Source organism: Uloborus diversus, chromosome 1 (genome assembly GCF_026930045.1).
Source record: "Uloborus diversus isolate 005 chromosome 1, Udiv.v.3.1, whole genome shotgun sequence".
NCBI classification, from domain to species: Eukaryota; Metazoa; Arthropoda; class Arachnida; order Araneae; family Uloboridae; genus Uloborus; species Uloborus diversus.
In genome coordinates, this window is record NC_072731.1 from 143,856,846 (window position 1) to 143,872,636 (window position 15,791).

Genomic DNA, 15,791 nt, shown 5'->3' on the forward strand with positions numbered 1-15,791 from the left:
CAATTAATGCTGTGAAAAGTGACTTGACCGAAAGTTTGGCGGCTAATCAAGAACAATTAAAAAATGATATGGCAGCTAATCAAGAACAATTAAAAAATGATATGGCAGCTAATCAAGAACAATTAAAAAATGATATGGCGGCTAATCAAAACCAATTGAAAAGTGATTTAACGGTGCTGAAAAATGACCTAGTTTCTAACCAAGAGGAAATTAAAAACGATCTTACTTCGGTAAAGACTGTGATGGAAAATAAATTTAATGAGATAGAGCATCGAGTTGATGCTATTGAAGGAAAGTTTGAGGCAGTTGAAGGCCGATTCATCGCAGTGGAAAATAAAATCGAAGAGAAATTTGAAGAAAAATTAAGTTCCGTTGAAGGCCGATGCAATGCTGTAGAAAATAAACTGGAAGAAGAAGATAGAAAATTTCATCAACTTAAAGAAGACATCTTTAAAGACCTGGAAAGGAGATTGGCGACCGCGGAAAGCAGCTCTGTACAGTTTGGCGCTCCCACATCGGTTGCTCGACCGTCCATTAAACTTGCCACATTTAATGGGAAAACTTCGTGGCAGGTTTACAAAACTCAATTCATGATAGTGGCGGAAGCGAACGGATGGGACTCTGCTACCAAGGCCTGTCATCTTGCAGCATCCCTGAGAGGTGACGCAGCGGACATTCTCCAGACCCTTCCGGACAGCCAGCGCCTGGATTTCGCCGCCCTCACAGCTGCGTTGGAGCTTCGCTTCGGTGAAAAGTGCCAGAAAGATTTCAGCCGACTCCAGTTGAAGTCCCGTTTCCAGAAAACTGGGGAAACCCTGCAAGAGCTTGCGGCGGACATCGAGAGACTGTCTCATCTTGCTTTTTACGACTGCCCTGCGGATGTTCGAGACAACCTGGCACTCAACTACTACATCGACGGGGTTCGAGATCCGGAAATCCAGAAAGCTCTACGGATGGCGGATGTCAAAGACCTGAATTCTGCCGTTGTGTATGCGATGAGATACGAGGCCGCCCAAGAAGCAACCCGTGTGGATCGCCATCTAATCCGGACAAAGGAAGCTGATGAGTCTGATTCCAGGTTGTCCCACCTCGCTGAACTTGAGAGACAACTCGGTGACTTGACAAGACATCTGAGCAGCATAACAGCCCAAAAGAAACAAGAGCAGAAGTGCTGGAAATGCGGTAGTAAAGGACACCTGCGAAGGAGTTGTCCGGCTCGACAAGCTACGCGAGGGAAGGAAATCACCACCACTAGAGCTCTGCAGATTTCCTCTTCTAGTAGTGGCAGTGATGGACTTTTCATTTACGCACATGTAAATGGGAACCCCTGCAGACTGATTGTTGACACTGGAGCCAATGTGACAATCATTAGGACAGATGTGGCTCGTGAATTTGGATTGAAACTGCTGTGGACATCGCCACGCGTAAGTCTCCAGACTGTGACAGGTGACAAAATTGAGATTGACGGTAAAGTGGACTTGAAAATAGTGTTTGGGAATGCCACCTACCATCATACGGCATTCGTCGCTAATATCACGGACCCCTTCATTCTCGGATTGGACTTTTTGAAGAAATATGACTTCACTCTCGACTTCAAGACTAATGAGCTGCACTCGATGAGAGAAGACATAGCCGTTTTCCCTGCAGAGAGTGATGTAAAATCCGCTCATCAAATAATAGCTCAAACAGATTTATCGATTCCCTCAAGGTCAGAATCATTAATACCTGGCTCCCTTGAAGAAAGCAATAGTTTTCGATTTGGACTCATTGAATACCCTAACCTAAGCAATAGCCTAAAAGGAGTACTGGTAGCATCTACGCTTGTGGACCTTTCTAAGGATGTAATTCCTGTGAGAGTCGCCAACGTGAGTGAAAGGCCAAGGAATATCCGAAAAGGTGAAGTGTTGGCAACTTGTACTCCAGTAAACTGCATCATTAGAAGAATCAATTCCCCCGAAACTGTGTCTTCTGAGTCCTTGACGTCGAAGTTAATTGGTAGTGCACCCTTATCGAAGGATCAAAGAACTGCTGCGGAACAATTGGTGGACGACTTCAAACATCTGTTTTCATCTACATCGGAGGATGTTGGCCGTACGAATTTAACGCAGCATAGGATTTACACTGGAGAACACCCCCCTATTAAACAGCATCCAAGACGACTACCGTTCGCTAAGAAGGAAGAGGTTGAAACCCTCCTGAAAGAGATGAAGGAGAATGATGTAATCGAACCGTCATCCAGTCCTTGGGCCTCTCCCATCGTCTTGGTCCGAAAGAAAGATGGCTCCACCAGATTTTGTGTCGATTACCGACGACTGAATGAAATCACCAAGAAAGACAGTTACCCTCTTCCACGGATAGACGATACCTTGGACACTCTTTCCGGACACAAGTGGTTTTCGACCCTGGACTTGAAGAGCGGCTACTGGCAGGTTGAGATACACCCTGAGGATCGAGAGAAGACAGCGTTTACAACGGGACAAGGCTTATGGCAGTTTAAAGTGATGCCCTTCGGCCTCTGCAATGCACCAGCTACGTTCGAGCGTCTTATGGAGACAGTGTTAAGAGGACTCTCTTACGAATCCTGTCTGGTCTACTTAGACGATATCATCATCGTGGGACGCAGCTTCGAAGAACATCTGGCAAATCTTAGGAAGGTGCTGCAAAAGCTTAAGGAAGCCAATCTGAAGTTAAGCCCGTCCAAATGTATTTTGTTCCGCCGGGAAGTGAACTACCTTGGTCACATCATCTCTTCTGAGGGTGTGCAAACCGATCCAGAGAAGGTATCTGCGGTCAGGAGTTGGAGTCGTCCCGAAAACATCCATCAGTTGCGAAGTTTCCTGGGGCTCTGCACGTACTACAGGAAGTTTGTGAAGGGTTTTTCCAACATTGCACGACCTTTGCATAAGCTGACGGGGAGCAAGCAAAAGTTTGAATGGTCCAAAGAATGCGAAGATGCATTTCTACGACTGAAGGAGGCTTTAACATCAACGCCTATCCTCGCCTATCCTCAGCCTGAAAAATCCTTCATCCTGGACACTGATGCGAGCAACGAGGGAATTGGAGCTGTTTTATCCCAAGAAATTGACGGAAATGAACATGTCATCGCTTACTGGAGCAAATGCTTATCAAAGTCGGAGCGAAATTACTGCGTCACCAGAAAGGAGTTACTGGCCATAGTGAAAGCTGTAGAACACTTCCATCATTACCTCTACGGCCGAAAATTTCTGCTTCGGACAGATCATGCCTCGTTAACTTGGCTTTTGAACTTCAAGAATCCAGAAGGCCAGATAGCCAGATGGATACAGCGGCTCCAGGAATATGACATGGAGATCAAGCATCGAAAAGGGTTATCTCACGGTAATGCTGACGCTTTATCAAGGAGACCCTGTCCTGAGAACTGCCACTATTGTTCCCGAATCGAGAAACAGTATGGAACGACTAGCCCTACCGCCTATCAGGTGACAGTGACTCCAATATCATCAGAACCTGATCCATGGAGTGACGACCAAGTTCGAAAAGATCAACTTGAAGACCCCGACATTAAACCAATTTTAGAGTTCATGGAAAGTGACAGTCGACGCCCTAGCTGGCAGGACGTTTCCATCTTCAGTCCTGCAACAAAAAGATACTGGGCTTTATGGAACTCACTCCATTTACGGAACGGCGTGCTACACCGGAAATGGGAATCTGACGACGGCAAGACATCTAGGTGGCAGTTACTACTTCCTCGATCCAGAATTTCAGATGTTCTGAAAGAAATACATAGTAGTGCGACTGGAGGACATTTTGGTGTCTTGAAAACTCTCAATAAAGTTCGGGAGCGCTTCTTCTGGAGCAAGGCGAAGGATGACGTGGAGAAGTGGTGCCATTCTTGTGACGCCTGTGCTGCTCGTAAAGGACCGAAGAAGAGAAGCAGAGGGAAGCTACATCTGTACAACGTTGGAGCTCCTTTCGAACGAATTGGGATCGACATCCTGGGTCCTCTTCCAAGAACTGCTGATGGGAACAAATACATTCTTGTTTCCATCGACTACTTCACCAAATGGCCGGAAGCATATCCCATTCCAGATCAAGAGGCTACCACCGTAGCAGAGACTCTAGTCCAACATTGGATCTCGAGATACGGAACACCTTTGCAGATTCATTCCGATCAAGGGAGGAATTTCATCTCTGCTGTGTTTAAGGGCCTATGTCAAATTTTCGGAATTGAGAAAACTAGGACAACACCACTACACCCACAATCGGACGGCATGGTGGAGAGATTTAACCGCACAATCCTAAATAATCTCTCGCTTATGGTATCCAGAAATCAACAGGATTGGGACAAGAAGCTACCTTTGTTCCTGCTGGCCTACCGCAGTGCTGTCCACGAGACTACCGGATTTGCCCCATCTCAGATGCTCTTCGGACGAGAGCTTCGGCTACCTTGTGATCTCGTCTTCGGTCGTCCTCCGGATGCGCCTTCATCGCCTGAAGAGTACATCCAGGATCTCCAGGCCCGGTTGGAAGACGTTCATAACTTCGCACGAGAGCGAATCAACATCGCGGCGGAGAAGATGAAGACCAGATACGACACAAGGTCTACTGGACATGAATTCAACGAAGGCGACAAGGTTTGGTTATGGAATCCCATCCGACGGAAAGGTCTTTCACCCAAATTGCAGTCGCATTGGGATGGACCCTACAAAGTCGTTAACCGACTAAATGACGTCGTAGTGAGGATCCAAAAATCACCTAATGCAAAACCTAGGGTTGTACATTATGATCGGTTAGCCCCATACTATGGCCATAGTTCATGAGTATTACGTAAACAACCATGGTTGATAACATAAAAGTTGTAGATAATTTTTGCTTTTAATGTTTAGTAATATTTCTTGTTATTATTGTGTTTTCTGTATCTGTTAGTTATTAATTAATGTGTATATTTGTAAACTTGTGATAGAAGTTTGGCACCCTTTCTGGGGATTGTACTGCCCGGGACGTGCAGTCCTTAGGAAGGGGGCAATGTTACAAATTCTGTAAATAGTAATTATTGTAGGAACGTAACCTGTAAATAGTTTCCCGTAATGAATATACAACCCCTTTTTCATATGGCTAAAGTATACGACCCCTCTATTTCCTTTTTGTTCGATAACGGTCTACGCATTTCGCGAAGAGGTAAGAATGTTGTGGAAAATTCTTTTCGGTGTATAAAAGCCGTTAGCGATGGATAAACAGTTAGTTTCGATTCAGATTTCGAACTGAGTGTGTGTATTAGCTCTGTTTCTAGCGAGGCATTTCGCTGTGTTGTTTTCGTATTTGGAAGTAAATACGTGTGTAAACGTTGAGTTTACGGTGTTGCGTGATAATTGCTTAATTGCTGATGAATAATTTTGCAGTTGTTGACGATCTTTCCTGTACATAGTGTAAATAAATTTCCTGTGCTTTTATCAAGAACTGTGTCTTCATTTCAAGAAAGTGGAAGTCGCACCGAATCCGTTACAATATTATCCTCTCCTCTCCTTGCTCTCGGGGTCGGGATTTTTTTTTTTTTTTCCAACTGTATATAAATTCTTGTATGCTATACGTTGTGAAATGTTCCTCTGTTAAAAAGTTGTTTTTTTTTTCTTTTTTCAAAATCAAATCTTGTTTTGGCGCCTTCATGGCTTGGAGGGAGAAGCTTCGTCTTCTAAGCCGGAGGTCATGGGCTCGATTCCCGCCGTTGCCCTAGGAGGTATTTCCTTCCCGTGTGCTGTAAACCTTGCTGTGTTGTGTTGCAAGGCGAGGCGCTTTGTACGGAGTTCTCGATGTATGTGAAGCTGTTTAGCTTCTGCAGTATAAATAAAATAAATAAATAAATAATCTTGCTTTCTTTTCCTTACACAGTGCAACTTGAAAGTCTCCAATTCGAAATCCCGAATAGTTTGAGGTTTTCTTTAAATTGCTTGAATTTCCTGCGAAATCAATGCTTCTTATTTTAAAAGTGAATATTTGTTGTGAGATTTTAGGAAATTCTCCCTTCATAAAGATTTTTTTTTTTTTTTTTTTTGAAAAAGAAGGGTTTAGTGGGGTTTTGACAAAGAGTGTATAGTTTAGGTTCATATATTTTTTTAACCACTCAATGGTCCACACAAGAAACAGTTTGGGGAACCCTGCTCTAAACTACTGTACTTCCAACTTCTCTTTTAGGTTTGGATAACATTTTAACGACGTTGTCCTGCTTCGTTCAGCTCAAATGCAAAAACGTTGGATGTAAATATTCTTAAAAGATTAGTGACTATGTCTGAAAAAACTATGGCTTCCAAACAAGTAAGTACAATATATCAATTTATCATTAGTAAACTTGGATTTTTTGAAAATAATGTTGAAGCCATCAGGTGGTCCGGAAAACAATGCAGGTTCTTAACCTATCTCTTTAAAGTATCATAACTCAACTCAAAAAATTTTATATTCATCAAAATTAGCACCAGCCGAATCAATATATTTTTTACAACGAGATGCAAGTTTATTTATGCCGTCTGGACGCGATCAAGTTGTTAAATGCGTTTTTGGCTTCGTCTTGGTTTCTGAAGCATTTTTCCTGCAGAAAATGATCCAGATGTTTAAAAAAGTGAAAATCGGTCGGAGAGAGGTCAGGCAAATATGGAGGATGAGGTAGAGTTTCGTATTCCAATTCGTTCAATTTCTGTAGGGTCAGTTGCGCGACATGTTTCCGATTTTCGTGTTTTTTATTTTCTTTTCGATTCCTCCCCCCACCCGCCCTCACTTTTTTTGTTTCATTTATTTGATTTGTTTTCCAATTTAGAAACCAAAACTAGAAAATATAAAAAAATGTAGAAATGTCAAAATTTTCAAAACATAATTATTTGTTTTACTTTGTATATCTGTTTACGAATTAGAATTTATCATTCATTACATTTAGCATTTTATGTATCCATTGTTTAGATATTAGTAAATCAATTGTTTTACTTAAACAAGCCATACTTGTTGAATGAAATTATTACCAAGTGTTTGTGACGTCTCAAAATACCCTGGGGTAAATAATGTAAGTGTTTCTGCCGCTCAAAATCCAATGGCTTCTTTTTTTCTTTTTTCCTTTTTTTTTTTTTTTTTTTTTTTTTTGCACCCCCTCCACCCCATTTTTCGGTCCCAATCGTCGCGCCGCTTCTGTTTTCGTTCAATTCGTGGTGGCACCCAATTATCGAGCTTTTTTTTTTTTTTCTTTCCTGTACGATTCCCCAAGTGATCAGAAATCGTTGTTTTGCTTATACGCCAAGCTCTTCCGCAGGCGAACCGTTATTTTCAGTCTCTTTCCGCGTCGCAAGGGCTGCCATCTGTGGCGATACGTTAACAAGTTCAATTACAGAAGTATATCATGAAAATGAAAACAATTACATTTTAGATTGTTCGTAAGCTAAAGTTAAAACAATGACACTGCGATGAAAAATATCAAACGTTGTAAAATGATTAACAAAAACCCATTACACAGGCAAGAACTTCTTTCATGAGAATACAAAATTTTTTCATTACACTATCCAAAATTAATATTATTAACACACACTCGGCAGAAATAGAAATGAATAAATAAGTTTTACAGAGTAGCATAACTTTTAGAAATGTAAATATCATCTATACTAGTAATATAAAGCTGTAGAGTTTGTTAGTTTGAACGCGCTGATCTCAGGAACTACTCGTTCGAATTGAAAAATTCTTTTTGTGTTGAATAGTTTAATTTATTGAAGAAGGCTACAGGTTATATAACATCACGCTAAATTTTGTTAATGCCCCCTCCACTTCCCCCGCTGAAAGCAACGACATTTGGATTACAAGCTTTATTTCATCGATTATACCTCTTCCGGGTTCTGAAAATGATTTTTATTTCCTAGCCTGTTTCACCCGGCTTTGCACGGTCTACCCCGAAAATAAAAATTACTTCAAGTGACGCGTATTTAACAAACAAGGCTTGAACAAAAAAAAAATGTGAAATTCCTTGACAGATTGTGGAAAATAACCAAAAAGGGAAAATTTTAAATCCCCCGATTTCAGAAAAAGCTTCAAAACAAAAACCAGAATTGTATTTGTTCATATTCGAAGGGAAGAAAAATAACAACCATGGACGGATTTATGGGGGGGGAATGACCCCCCCCCCCCAGTTTTGGGAGAACTTTACACATAGTAACAAACACCTTCCAAAACCTTAAAAGAAAAAAATCATTTTTTTTTTTTTTTTTGAATAGTTCATAAAAAGAAAATGAAGAGAATAGCGACCGTCCTTTTCTCGGGGGGGGGGGAGCACCGTACATTGGGGGTATTACAAGTAGTAACTGGGATGCAGAAATGTGTTAAAAACGACTACTTTGAACTGAAAATTATTAGGGCAAGTATATAAATGAAAATATCCACTGAACGAGCTATGTATTCAGCTGCAATACTTAGAACAATTAATGATTATTTCAACAAATTAGAAACTGAAACAAAGATTTTTAAAAAAATGAATTTACCTATAAACTAAACAAACTATAGCTTAGGGCACCCGCTTTGTTGAAGGCCACTCACTCCCGAAAATTTCATGATTTGTTCCTCAACAAAAAAAAAAAAAGAAAAAGGAAAGAACTTGAAAAAATAAATTTCATTTTAAAGTGCTTGAAAATCTTAAAAAAAATGGAAAAGTATGGATACAAACTATAAATTTAAGCATTTATAACAAATGGAAGGGGGGTAGAGGGATAAATGCTGAAATGTGTTAAATTTAGTTCCTTGCCTCATCCTGCATCAAAAATGTAAAAATCGTGGTTCTCGCATTTTTATATTTTATGACTCACATTTTTCATATCTTGCTGTTTATTTAATCCCAAATGCAGTGCAGTATTTTGGAAATTCTTTTGTATTGCTTGCTTCTATCTTACACTGCTTAACAATTGCTAAGGAACAATTACGTTTTTTGGAATAATTAAGAATAGATAATGATTAAATAAACAGAACGAAGTATATAGTTAGTAGGGATGATGTGTCTTTATTATAAGTACAAAATCATACAGATATTACTGCATCAATGAAGTAAAAACTTAAGAATAAAAAAAATAATTCTACTTAGATGATTTTCAAACAACCACAAAAAAATGATCTAGGTCAGAATGATGGAGACATGAGTACCTGAATATGATGTATGATTACTAGGAACACTAATGCACATTTTACATCTGTTTTCCATACTTCCCATTAATTATTGAGGGGTGCTTGGGGGATGTTTTCCCACTCCTCTCTCAAGGCGGATTTGAGTTCTTGTATTGTTCTGGGAGGGACGGTTCTTCGCGCAACACGTCTGCCAAGGTCCTCCCAAGCAAGTTAAATTGAATTTAAGTGGGGAAAGTAAGCAGGCCATTGCATACGGGGAATGTTTTCACTTTGCAGTGTGTCTGACACTTCAATGCTCCTGTGTGGCGGTGTATCGTCGTCCGTAAAGAGAAAGTCTGGATCTACAGCCCCCCAAAAAGACGAACATGGTCCAGCATAACTTCTCTGCAATACATTTGCGAAGTAACACTTTCTTGTTCAAAAATGTGAAGCGGTGTTCTGCCATTGTGCATGATGCCTGCCCACACCATCACACCTGGGCCGCACCGATCACGTTCGCAAACAAATTTTTGTGCATAACGTGTTCCACGCTCTCTCCACAGTAGTTGGTGACCAGAATCACTTGTCACACTGAAACGAGATTCGTCAGAGAACATCACTCAAGACCAATTTTGACGATCGCAACCAACATGTCTCTTACACCAGCGTAATATCTCTCGACGATGGCGTGGTTGAACTTGGATGCAACGTACGAGCTTTCGTGCAAACAAACCAACATTATTTACTCGCCTTGAGATGGTTCTTGCAGAAACATGCGTACTAGTAGCGGTTGTAAGATTTGCAGCTATCTGTCCAGGAGTGAAATTTCTGTTCCTTTTGACCACGAGGGCTACATAGCGATCCTCGAAAGGTGTGGTGTTCCTACCACGACCCCCGGCAAGCTTTTGCAAAACATTTCCACCTTCAGCGGCCTTCTTTAATGCGGAGATGGCACTTTTTGATACGCCAATTGCAGCAGCCACAATGGTGACTTTGACCTACTTCCAGTCGTCCAACCGCTCGTCCACTATCGTAGGTACTCAAATGATGTCTTGCTAACATTTTACTCTTAAATATTTCAAGAACCAAACAGAATTTCAGAGAAAAACTCTTTTTAACATCCAACACTATTTTTGTTAGAAACCAAATAGCGTGAATTTTCGTACAAAACTTCAGCGTGTATGCACTGTCTTTTATACAGGTAACAAGTCTCGATCTACCACGTCCTCTGAACTTGAATTTGTTTCCATTGGCCAGCTGGTTGAGGTACAAATTTGCATAAATCACTTGTTCCTTAGCAATTGTCAAGCAGTGTACTTTACTGCATATTGTTAATCTGTTCAGCCCGGGGGGAAAAAACACTACCTCGATTCCTTTTCGTTTTCTGCACTGCTTGTAATTGAAAAAAAAAAATGTTGCAATGAGAAATCTATATTTTTTTGTCCTTAAAACTTAAAGAAGTCGTTTCTTACGAAGTTTGAACAATACCGTAAAACTGTACAATCTAGTACAAAATTTTACAGACTGGAATGGGCAAATGAAGTGCCTTAAATAATTTTAATTGTTCTTGAGTCCTTGAAACAGATTAGATGAGTCTTTGAAATTCCTAAGCAAAGGGTGCTTCAATTTTATTTCTTATCAAGTGTATAAATTATGAATTGTCCAAATGGGCAGCTCCCTCGCTTTTTCTCTCAGAGGACTGCTGTCACTGATTTGTCAACCCGAAGACTATATTTACTGTTTATTATCGCAATTTACAAAACAGTATTTTGCTATTTTTTCTGCGATTTTGGTACTTCTAATTACCCCTTATAAGGCTTCAAAATGCACAATTTTATATCTATTTCACAAAAATTCCTCCAGAGGAGAAACCCCCCGGACCCTCTAAAATTGGGTAGGTTGTTGGTAGGTAAAAGTTGTGTTGGCTACAAAAGAGACCCAAAACCTGAAAAAGCTTAGGGCCATGGAAATTAAACCAGCCTTGATTACAACAGATGTTGCTCCAAAAAAAAAAAATCCTGCCCCCCCCCCTCCCCAGAAACTCAGTCCTAAATCCGCCTATGATGACGACAACATATCTTTCTTCTTAATGATTTTCTTCACGCTACAAATCTTAATAAAAGCATTGTTCAACAATGACCGTTATCAACAATGGATTTCTAATTGAACGCTTACCTACAGTTTAGCATGAAATTAGTCAAGAACATTTATAATTCACGTTCTAATTACCTTAGAACGTAGGAACAAATTTTATCTGACGGATAAAATTAGAGGTTTCTATAGATATTTTATTCTAATTTTTGCGAGCATTTTTTCGCCCTCATGTAACAGTAAAACGCCATTTTCCTAAAATTAAGTTTCGAACGTTTCGGTACATTTTTGGAGTTTGAAAATCCCCCTAAGTTCCTTCTCGGGGTGCCCAAGTCCCTCTGCCAAATTTGGTCGAGATCCGGTGTAAACTGTTGAATTGTATAGTCAGGGTCCGATTAGTATGTCAGGGGGCTCTAAGCCAAACGCTTTTTTGGCAACCCTAATGTAGTTAAACCTTACAATTTATCCATTGCATTAATTTTAGCCATTTGAGGCCTCTAAAGAGCGGGGGCCATAGACCATGGATGGCCTAGTTGGCCTATTCAGTATAATCAGGCCCTGTGTATAAGGAACATACACACATAGATTATATGTCATAATTTTACATTAATTTTGTAATGAATTATAAAAATCTCGAACGAACTTAAACAGCTAGCTTTTTTTTTTAAATGGAAGTCCTCCTTTTTTCGCTGAAAAAAAAATAAGAGCTTTCTTTTCTAATTGACCACTTTCTTATTCGAAAAATAATTTTACGAATCATTTCAGTCAATATTTTTTTCGTTAATTTTGAATCAACTATAATACAATTACAATAGAAGTTAACTTGTTATTCTATCACTAGATGGCAGCACGAGTGTTTGGCGCGGAATTGAACTGAAATTAACCTATCGTTTCCGCAGGGATTTGCTTCAACTGAAGTATTCAAATCGTTTAGACACGCAGAGTCAACGAGTCATCCGACAAGATCCAGTATGGATAGCTTAGGCGACTTGAAGCGGTGATATCAAAGGCGATGAAGCTCTGAATTGAAACGGCGCATTTGACATGTTTTAAAATTTTTAATGCAAATACTTGCAATAACACTTTACATTTTGCCCCATTTTCAAAAGCGTAACGATGGTGATCAATTCCACAATAAAAATAGCTTTCGAAAGATGAAATAGATAAAGTGAAAAAGAGAGGCGGAATATTTTGGTTTTCGTTGTTTAGAATGCTTGGCATTTTGTATACTATATAAAATAACAAAATCATTCAAGTTTAATATTTTTTAAACTTCAGTTTCATTTTCCACTACAATGCAGTAAAAAAAATAATAAAAATAATCATTTAATGGGGAAATTACAGCCTATGTCACTTCCTGATAATGTAGCTATCTATGGTGAAAAATGGTTAAAATCGATCCATTGGTTTTGAAGCTTACATACCTACCTACGTACAGAAATAGCCATTTATGTAGAAAGATTGATGCATCGTCTTTTATAACGATCGCCTATGCAGGCTACTGATAAGATTGATAGCTTCGGCAGAGTTAACACGGTTGACGTATATAACATTTTTAATTTTTATAGAATATCTTTTAAGTATGTATTAAATTTAAATGTGTAATTTATCAGTTAAAGAGGGAATGCGATGTAAATCCGAGAAAATTTTGTATTGATAAAAAGAAGTACATAGAATAATGTTATTTAATGGTTTCCTCTTTTTTGCAGGAAGATTTTCGACGTGAGCTCATGGAGGCCTTACACGATGCTACATCCGCTCGCAAACTCAACTCCTCTGCTCGAATCCAGGCTTTTGCTGAAACTGTTAAGCGCAGATTGGAGAACTTGATAAAAGTTCTGGATGAAAGAGGCATTCAGTATTACCCCAGTGTAATCGATCTAGTTGAAACCTTGAAAACCAAATTGGAAAACGCCATGGGAAGACGGCGAAATACTCGAGTCTCAGGCGTGGTTGGCAATGTGATGAGAATAGCAGGAAGCGTCTTTTATGCCAGTACTGTAGGACAAATAGCGTTCTGGATCGGGTTGGTTACGAGTTCTCTCAGTGATATAATGGCTGACGCTAAAGGACAAGAAATCGGTAACCTTTTGTCGGAAATCAGCGCCATATTGGAAACAGACCGCCAGTCGTTCAAGGCTGTAGCAAAAGCGATTCAAGAATTAGATGAAATTATCGCAGGTGAAACTGGATGGTCACTTTTCGATGAAGAATTTCAAGAGTTCCTGAGAAATGCTGTTGAGGCTCCGGCAAAAGCTATTGAATGGGCCGAATGCGCAGAGGACAACCGCGAATGTAGACAAAGACTCATCGATCTAGTCAGGAATCGCAATTTGCTGACAATTTTGATGAATATCATCGACGGCTTTGAAAGGGAAGATGTTATTCTCCTCAATGTTGTAACGCAAGCTATGGTTGCTTACAGTTTCATCGACTGCACCCCAGTACAAGCTGTCGCAATTCAAGTGGGTGAACTTGCGGTACGAGGACTAAATTTGTATATTGAGTACAAACATGATGCGATAAAGTTAAAACAAGTCAACCAAGGCATAGCAAACATGCGCAAGGAATTGGAAGCATTGAGAAAGGTGCATCCAGAGTCGTGAATTTGGAAATGTACGTGGCTGGAATTTACCCTCGTGAACCTGCATTTTGAAAATACTTTGCATGAGTGCGAAGCGAGTCAATGGATGTAACATGAATTCGTTCCCCAAAAAATCATGTCGGAGAGATGGGAGGGGGCAGTTTTCTTTCTTTCTTTTTTTTTCTTTTTCTTTTTTTGTTTAAAATTTCAGTTTTAAAAACATTTTAATTTTTAGAATAAGACTACAGGACTGACTCATAAGCACAATTTTTAAGTGAAACTTTTTATGCTACGGCTTTGAAATTCTAATAAACAACCTACTTGTGTGACGGAAGTGATGTAGTTGCTTTTTAATTGTTGCCAAAAACAATGAAAAATAAAAGCATATATTAGTGGATTTTGGGCAGCTGAAAATTTTCATATATACAGGCTTTCGAAGATTTTTGTGGTTCAAATCAAATCAGTTTAAAAACATAATCCAAAATGCTTAAGTTCAACCTTAAAATTAGTTTGTGAACTTTTATTAATGAAATTACCTTTATTTTTCATCATTTTTAGCAACAATTTAAGAACGGAATTCGAATATTGTTTAGTTTTCTTCTTCTTCTTCTTTATAATTTATTTTCTTTATCAAATCAAAATGTGGGTTTTTTTTTGGAATAAATGAAAAATTGAAAATTTGATGATTTTAACGAGAAATTGAGCCTACGAAATTTTTTTTTTTTTTTTTTTTTGTTATTCTGCCATCTAATGTTGTTCATTGAACTTAAAAGAAGAGGAGTCAAGCAATTTTGATTCAAAAAATTCGGAAAAAAGAGAGAAAAAAAATCATAAATTAGTGGTTTCACAGCGCAACCACCGCCCCTGAAAGTGTTAAAAAATGCGTAAACATTGGTTTTACCACCGAAACGGTGTATATCCATCCCCTTATTTCTCGCTAGGCATCTTACAGCAAAGCGGAACTTATCCCTTATTTGCCGGTATCCACTCATTCACTTGCAACCAAAATGGCACATATCCAAATTTGAATTTGCCACTTCTAATTCAAAAGTAGTTCACAAATAAAATAGCAGAGCGAGGCACTGGCTGGGAATTTCCAATCAAGCATGATACCCGTCCGTATTAAGAGATCCCAGCACCTTGCGCCTTGTTCAAGTCTGTTATCAGTTAGGCAAGCGCGACCCCAAAGTGTGATTACTAAATTAATGTCAAATAATTGATATTACTATTGAATTGTGATTAATGAATGATTAAATTGTGATTATTTAAAAAGCTGTGATAAAAATTATGACCTATTAATACCTATATATTCAACGTTGATATTTGAATCAGCTTTGGTGATAAATTAATACCTTTGTGCTGAGCAGTAAAGTAAGAAATAACCACGTCAAAAAAGCATAAATTGCAGATTACTGCAGACACGTGTTTTGGCGTTACAGGGACCGCCTTTTTTAGTGCCAAAAAAGTGAGCTTATGGCATACAGCTTAAACGATAAAAATAGCGAATTAGCCAAACATCAATGAAAAAATTATAAATCGATAAGGAACCAATAGGAATGCAAACAAAGGCCAGGAGCTCTCTCTGAGGCACAGTCTGAGGAGCACACTCTGAGGAGCTCTCTCTGAGGCCTCTCTATCCACCAACTTTGATTGATTCCATTTATAAAAAAAACTTTCAAATAAATCCCAAACTAATGTTCTTAACCGAACCTTCATCAGAAAGAATTTGGTTGTTTCGTCATTCTTTCCATCTGTAAGCTATCAGGTTGCTAAGATTCTAAAACGTTTCCAGGTGGTGTTCTGTCCTATTAATGAACTTTCATTCTTTTCTTTTAAAGATCCTATTCACCTTCTTAACTGTTGTGGAATGTATAAAATTCATTGGAATTGTAAACTTGCCTATATTGGACAGAATCGGCGTGCTTTAATATTTCGCTTCAAAGAGCATTAAAATTATGTGAAAAAAAATTAAATAAGTCCAGTATTGCTCCGCATTGTTGGGATTCGAATCACTCTTTTGATT

General features: G+C 39.1%; 1 protein-coding gene across 2 annotated transcripts in view; it reads left to right on the plus strand.

Moving 5' to 3' along the window:
* LOC129232618 (uncharacterized) overlaps nucleotides 1-14,217 on the plus strand; it is a 58,542-nt gene extending 44,325 nt beyond the window's left edge. For both annotated transcript variants that reach the window (XM_054866753.1, XM_054866760.1), the window contains 2 exons: nucleotides 6,169-6,288; nucleotides 12,894-14,217. In XM_054866753.1, the coding sequence (XP_054722728.1) occupies nucleotides 6,259-6,288; nucleotides 12,894-13,790 (927 nt within the window). In that variant the 5' untranslated portion in view covers nucleotides 6,169-6,258 and the 3' untranslated portion in view covers nucleotides 13,791-14,217. The remainder of the gene's footprint in view (nucleotides 1-6,168; nucleotides 6,289-12,893) is intronic.
* Nucleotides 14,218-15,791: the final 1,574 nt, after the last annotated feature.